The sequence below is a fragment of the Scatophagus argus genome, chromosome 5 (genome assembly GCF_020382885.2).
Source record: "Scatophagus argus isolate fScaArg1 chromosome 5, fScaArg1.pri, whole genome shotgun sequence".
In the NCBI taxonomy this organism is placed as follows: domain Eukaryota; kingdom Metazoa; phylum Chordata; class Actinopteri; family Scatophagidae; genus Scatophagus; species Scatophagus argus.
The window spans coordinates 18,304,088-18,311,235 of NC_058497.1; the positions used below are offsets into that span (position 1 = coordinate 18,304,088).

General features: G+C 39.9%; 1 protein-coding gene across 1 annotated transcript; it reads right to left on the bottom strand.

Annotated features, from left to right (window-relative positions):
• Positions 1-615: 615 nt before the first annotated feature.
• Positions 616-6,563, bottom strand: si:ch211-229d2.5 (zona pellucida-like domain-containing protein 1). The gene is made up of 10 exons (XM_046388659.1): positions 6,467-6,563; positions 5,887-6,107; positions 5,304-5,488; positions 5,139-5,211; positions 4,923-5,020; positions 4,164-4,244; positions 3,667-3,835; positions 3,471-3,573; positions 2,460-2,480; positions 616-2,285 (listed from the first exon to the last, which is right to left on the bottom strand). The coding sequence occupies exons 1-10, from the start codon at positions 6,561-6,563 to the stop codon at positions 2,149-2,151; spliced, it is 1,185 nt and encodes a 394-aa protein (XP_046244615.1). The 3' UTR covers positions 616-2,148.
• Between the last annotated feature and the right edge of the window lie 585 nt (positions 6,564-7,148).

Sequence of the window (7,148 nt, forward strand, 5' to 3'; positions counted from 1 at the left end):
TGTAGTAGGTTGTGAGCAACAAAATAAATCCAATCCTGACAATCACAAAAGGCACTGTAAACAGGTAAACTTGGAAATCTGTTGTGCAACCCTTCAAAAAAAAAAAAAAGAAAAAGAGATTTAAAAAAATGGTGATTAGACCCCCTCTAGTGGAGGATCATTACAAAAACATCACAACCTCAACACAAATTTTCTTTTATCTCCTGTGCTTCCAAAACAAATCATATCAAACCTTGAACTGAAGGAAACTCACAACAGTATGAATTTAAAATACTGTTCTTATTGAACATGCTCCACTTTCTGTACGATCTACATTCCCTCAGTTATAAAACAGCATATAAGTGAGTGTGCCAGTTTTACTCAGTCTGATGAATTAATCCTTTTCATTTCTTTTAAATTATTGCATTGCACTGACGATAACGAAAGCCTTCTTGTACACCATGAGTTGTTTCATGTGGACTGTGAAGCGCACATAGGACTGTAGTTTACGGCATTCGGAGCGGAATGCAGGGTGCAGGTGAGTGTCTGCTGTTGGAAGACACAACCTCTTGTTTCATATCTTGCAAGCTTTAATAGTAATAATAATGCATGCGTGACATGAAAAAATGGCACAAATGTACACAGCAGCAATCACTTCGTGGAAAAATACAAACTTCCTCAGAACAGTTGCCGCAGTATATTATGCATTATTACAAGCATCAGAACTAACTAAATTCCCCTGAAATAAAGCTGGCTTGAATACATAATTCAAACAAGCAAGCGATACAAATAAATAACTAAATTCACCCGCTCATTCACATGGCATTGTTGCATTTCATGTGACACCTCTGGATTGAAAACCTGCATATCTGAATGCAGGGCAATGATTCCTCTTGCATCTACATTTTAATTACTTACTCATGCGTTTCTACATATAACATGCAACATGTCAGGTCCGGCTTGCGCAAAATAATCTGTGCTGCTTGTTGAACCATCAAGAGTGCAGTCAACTGTCTGCGTCATTTACTGTTCATGATTTAGACACAGATGTGAATATTTATTTGTGGACTGTGTGTAGGATGAACAAGATGTACGTGAATCAAAGAATATTTACTCACTGACAATAAACTAAATTTAATGTCACACAAAAATGTAAGGATTACAGTTCATTGCCATAACTTTTTTTTGTTTAGCCTCCAGTTGTAAGTTAAAGGTCCAGTGTGTAGGATTTGGTGGCATCTAGTGGTGCGGATACAGATTGCAACCATCTGAACACCCCTTGTCTCACGTTCCACTATTATGGCCACTAAAAATACAAAAGATGCAGAAAAAAAGGCTTAAGGCCTGTTGTAGAGCCAGTGTTTGGTTTGTCTATTCTGGGCTACAGTATAAATCAGGCTGTGTGATATGGTGGACTGTAGAGGCGTATTCTAAGGCAATGAAAACACAATGTTTCTTAGTTTCGTGCCATTTTATATCATATCATATTATACTTCTGTTATTGCATTCTATTCCTGCCTCTAAATCCCTGAAACCCTCCACACTGGACCTTTAAAGGAAAAGTTCATTTAAGAAAAATACACTTTTTTGCAGAGAGCTGGGTAAAAAGATCAACGCTTATCACATCTACAAGAGTAATTGAAGTCGGTGTCCAGTCAGTTTAGCTTAGCTTAGTATAAAGACTGGAAAAAGCTAGCCTGGCTCTGCAACAAAGTTCAGCTAGCAGCACATCTAAAGATTCCCATTTAACACTTTAATTTGTACAAGAACAAAAGGCAAAGCTGAGGATTTGCCTTTTTATAGGGAATTATTAGACTAATTCTTGGCCGGGACCAGAAGAAGAAAACAAATAAGCGTATTTCTTGCAATGTCGAACTATTCCTTTAGGATGGCACCGTAATTTTTTCTTTCTTTCTTTCTTTCTTTCTTTTTACCATGCAGTGCAGCATAACAGGTACATTATTCAGACTTCACCTTCAATAACTTCTAACAGTCTCTGAAGGATTGGAAATAAAAATTAAGTGCTCCAATCAATAGTTTGATTCAGTACAACAGAGTCCTTCATACATACATTGTGCACCCCCACCAGTATGTGAATGTCAACTTGTCAAACTCATTATGTCATGCAAGCCTGTGCCGACCTCTGTTCATCAAAATTATGGACTCCTGCTAGCTTAGCCGCTTCAGTTTTCGATAAAAAGATGCCGCAGTCAAAATGGCTGCCACCCCAATCACAATGAGGACAGCCACAGCAATTCCCAGGCCAACAGACGCGCCCTTGCCATCAGACTGGCCACCAGACAGCGCTGTGCACAAATGGGAGTGACACCATTATGGGATGTTTAATTCCAGTACACAACAGAAGACATCATGACTTTCAGCAGATAAGAAATGCTTTTCATTTCTGGAGGATTCTAATTAGTAAAAACTCTATGAATGCATGTTCTCTCGGTAGTAAAGTTAATAAATAACATACTTACCCTCTTCTTTGGAGTGAATGGCTGGGGAAAAAACAGCAACAAAGGGTCATTATTTCATTAAGAGGCAAATTATAGCCAAAATATTATATTTGCTCAAATATGGGAAAAATAAAGTAAATTAAAGAGGGAAGGAGAATAAAAGCTGAACAAAAAAGTCCAAAAACTGGAATGACAAACACATTTACAGGCAGGACTATTCCCTTATATTCAATATTTATATATATATTTTTAACCAAATGGTAATTTTTATAATAACATATTTGGGTGTTTCCATGAATGAATAATTCATATGATTTTGTCTATTACATTTAATAATTTTTGTGATGTCATATTCACAACACGGCTATATATAATCATCTATCTATCTATGTATGTGTTTTTTCCCCCTGTATGTAATTTTAAATTCTTCTTCTCTAGTTCTTTTTATGCTAGCATACTTTGTCACATAAACAAATTGAGACATTGTCACTTACTTGCTTCGTTGCAGAAAATTCTATCAAAAGATAAGCTAAATATGAAGCTACTGCCAGCACCTGGCTAGCTTAGCTTAGCATAGCAAAAAAGAGTAGAAACATATCTCATTTGTTTAATCATAAAATAAAAAAATAACTTCATAAATGTCTGGCAGCCCAAGGTGAAACCAAAACAACAGGTCACTGCACCTTGTATAAATGAGTAATATGTCAGTTAGTAAGTTGTAGAGGTGCTTGTAGTTGGATTTGGGTGTAGCTTCATATTTAGCTTACTGACATGGCAAGTGGTATCAGTATCATGCACAGCTAACTCCAACTGTACATCTAACGCAAGAAACTGAATAAGCATCGTTTCCAAAATGTCAGCCTGATCGATGTGTATCTCTGCATAAGGCTGGTTCTGCTCTGTTGTGTTTTCTGTTTGACAGAAATACTGCTTTATTAAATCTACTGGTTGTTGTCATTACAGAATGATGTTCTTTTGTCAGACTATCTTAACTACTCATTTGCCCAAAAGGAAAGACACACAGGGACATACGGTTCTCTGTCTTTGCCCTTATAGCCACTGTGAGCACAGACGGCTCAGTGATGCTCTCCTGGACAACCGTGGTCTCCACACTCCTCCTCTTCCTGTTGCATTGCTGTTGATCAAACCAGACCAGAGAGACGTGAGTTAATAATCAGGTTGGCGGAGTTGAAGATTTCTGCTTGAAATGCATGCGGTGCCTTCTTACCTTGAAGGTACTGCAGGTGCTGCGCTCACAGAGTCGGGTAATGCAATGCAGGTAGTAGGTGGAGATGGTCTCATTCTGCTGCTCGATGAAGCGGAATGCAGGGAAGTAGAAGCGGGCCTTTTGGCTATCCCCGTTCTCCAGCATGGTGGTGAGCTGATCTATGGAGCACCTTTCAATAGAAGGCGAACCTCACAAGTGCCCCATTTGCACATCACACGGATACATACAGGCAGTGTATTAATGATAGAAAGACAGGGAGATGAGATCAAGACTAAGGGGCTGCCTGTGGATTTAGAGGTAGCTGTGCTGCACTTATTGCATGGAGGAGAGGAAGACCTGTAGATATGTGTAAAGGTTAAAATTTAAAGCTGGATTCCTGAACTGAAAGACGAAACACATTATGACTCCTTGAAGGACTGGGAGAAATTCACGAGTTACAATTGGCAGGAGCCTCACACTTTTTTCTCAGAATTACTTGGAATGATTTTGTGACTTACGAGACAAAGAGATTAAAGAAGGTGGAGTTGGAGGGCCGCGGATTCACCGAAGCGTAGCAGCGGTCCAGAAGAACAAAGTACCTGTGGAGAAAGAATGAGGTCCCCAGCACCGAGTCAGAGACTCCAGGTTACAGGTGGAATCCTCAAATTTACAGTCTATCAAGACACAGTCATGTGAGTGAAGACTAGGAGAGATGGAAAACGTCTTGTTTCAATATCTGGACATTCCTTCAGGTTTCCACGCATTCATATATGGCACATCTCAGACCTGTATTTATCAAACTGCTAAACAGTCAGTCTGTTAACTTTCACTTGCGCTCCTGCACAAACGTAAGAATAGAAGTTGTTTATCACATTTCTTACAACTAAAAATAGTAAATTCAGGTCAAGTTTAGAAAAATACAGTCAGTGGACAGATTCAGACACTGCCACCTACATAGGTCTTTAGTGACGACTGAGAGGAGACTGTTGGTTTTTTCCACTATTTTGGAATATTTCTATACTGTTGTACTGGTACTTTACAGTTTAAGTTAAGAATCTGTATACCTCTTCCACAACCTCTTAAGAGTAAAATAGTATAAAATGGAATTACTGAGGTAAACTACAAGGATCTCATACTTGTACTAAATACTCTACTTGAGTAAATGTACTCAGTTATATTACACTGGTGTTCTTCTTAGAAGTTTGATAGATACGGATCCAGATCTGAACCAGACAAAGAAAAGGCTGAATGAGTCAAACAATATTAACGGTTCTTACTGGGATGTCAGGTTGGATGCAACCACCTGAACGTAGATGTTCTTTCTCAGTTCGACGCCCAGAGGTGACATGACAAGGGGTGTGGTGTAATTTATATCCTAGCAAAGGAAGAGAAGTAATTATACCAGCTCTTACATAAGAGTAATACTCTGGAGTTACAATTTATGTGGGTGCCAGGCAGAAATGAAGCTATGTGAGAAAGGTGTTAGGTGGCACCTGGTACAAGGCCATGCTGAGGGTACTGATGAAACTCCCATTGTTGTCCTTCAAAGCAATGGAGGAGGATGACCTACGAGGAAGAAAGGAAGGTGATCACACTTGTCACGCCACTGAAATGTTAGAAGTGTTCATGTATCTCTTAAACCACATATTCTGACTTACACGTCCACCTGGGTGTTGTTTATGAGATACTCCAAAGGATAAGCACATGAATAGTAATACTTGAGCTCTGCGTTGTAGGTGATCGTTCCAATGGTGGGGTCAAAGGATCTGACCACACCGCTGACGTTGACCGACTGAATGTTCGAGAAGTCGGAGAATATTCCCGTCCCTGGCGCACTCGTGGTCTGAGGAATTATTTAACAGAAACATGATTATTTAAGGAATTGTTAAAAATAAATGCCAGCCAACGTCTCTGACGCAGCAGGCAGCAGTGATGAAATTGCAAAGAGAAAGAGGAACGACTTCTCCTCAGAAAAGAAGACGGGTAGGATTGCGTGTGTCTGTGTTACATTAAGTCAAGAGCAGACTGACTCACTGCATGCATGTCTGGCTGAAATTCTTTTATTTCTACCATTAGAGCTCTCTTTTTCACTTCGTCTTACCTGACCCAAAGTACAACACTCAGATACCTTTTTCAGTTTCCTAAAACTGCTCTAACTCACCTTAGCTAAAAGTTAACAAGTCCAAAGTTCACCATCCCTCATGACTTCAAATCAGTGCACCTCGCTGATGCAATACTTACCAAGAAGGTACTCCCACAGGCGTTTCCTTCTCTGATGGGGAAGCTGAATCTCACCACAGGAGGTGCCACAGACGTGTCCAGCGTCCCCTGGCAGTCCATATTGTCCCTGATGCGGTTTAGGATCAGTAAACTCTGGTTGTACCCAGTGTAGATAACCGGGCAGATCTGAATTGCCAGGTCAATGGCCGATGTGCCGCAAACCACAGCAATATCAGTGTATTCTGAAGGTGATAAGATGATTTTGCTATTGAACGATGCTGATGCGATTTTCAATCACCATCTAAGAGAATCATGCTAATCCAAACTACTGTCCAGCAGACACAATCAGAAGAGTTGTGTAAAAATTAGGGAAAAATATCAGAAAATCTATTTATTTTAATTTTTGTTTCCTTTCTAAAAATACAAAGTAATTGCACAAGAAGAACAACCAGAGCAATTTACACTGTTTGTCTGTTTATTAAATGTCTGAAGTAAACTAAAGTCAATATGGCATCCCTAAAGGTCTAGAGCTGAACTACAATCAATATGACCACTTCAATCCAAAACAAAAATGTGAGCTGGAAGGTCAGGGGCATCTCACCTGGTCGCCTGGCGTACGCTCCGCAGTCAGATAAGCTGAGGGCCTCTCGGCCCGCAATACACAGGGAGGTCAGGATGAGGAAGCTGAAAAAAGCCATCTCACTGCTCTGCCCTCTGTGAAAAAGCTGAGGCAAACATACAGATGTTAAACTTCTAATAATAATAATAATAATAATAAATCCAGCACAATTTCTGTCCAGTCCAGTGGAGCGATTTTACCAAAACAGGTCCAAATTGATATACTTAATCCAGAGATGTCAGTCAAGGAAACTTTGCATCTTAGCCTGGATCTTACCTCCTCCGTCTCTTTGCTGGTTTAGGACAAGAGAGCTGTTGGCTGTTTTATATATGATGAACATATCCGTTGTGTGGTCACAACACAGCTGTAGGATTGGATGGAAACAGGGTCAATGCCACTTTGGTGGGGCTGTCTCAGTTTGCGTAAACAATTCATTTTTTGTGGTTGAGGCACTGTGGTCCTCTCCTGGAGGCAAATGATGAAACCCAACACAGTCCCCTTCAAAGTTACATGTTTAAACAATGTCCATAAGGCTTTGTGATGCTTTTTGTGCGGGATGTCTTTGCCCACTAATATGAAACTTAATAAAGTAAGAGTGTGTGTGGTTTCTATTCACCACAGGATCTCATATAATAGAGCAAAGAGGACCTGTTGTCTTCTGAGG

Excerpts from the sequence above, each read along its gene's own strand:
- si:ch211-229d2.5 (XM_046388659.1), bottom strand. The coding sequence starts at position 6,563 with ATGGCTTTTTTCAGCTTCCTCATCCTGACCTCCCTGTGTATTGCGGGC. Across the intron at positions 6,108-6,466 it reads AGCGTACGCCAGGCGACCAG|AATACACTGATATTGCTGTG; the intron begins GTGAGATGCCCC and ends TATCACCTTCAG. Across the intron at positions 2,481-3,470 it reads AAGGGCAAAGACAGAGAACC|CCATTCACTCCAAAGAAGAG; the intron begins GTATGTCCCTGT and ends TTTTTTCCCCAG.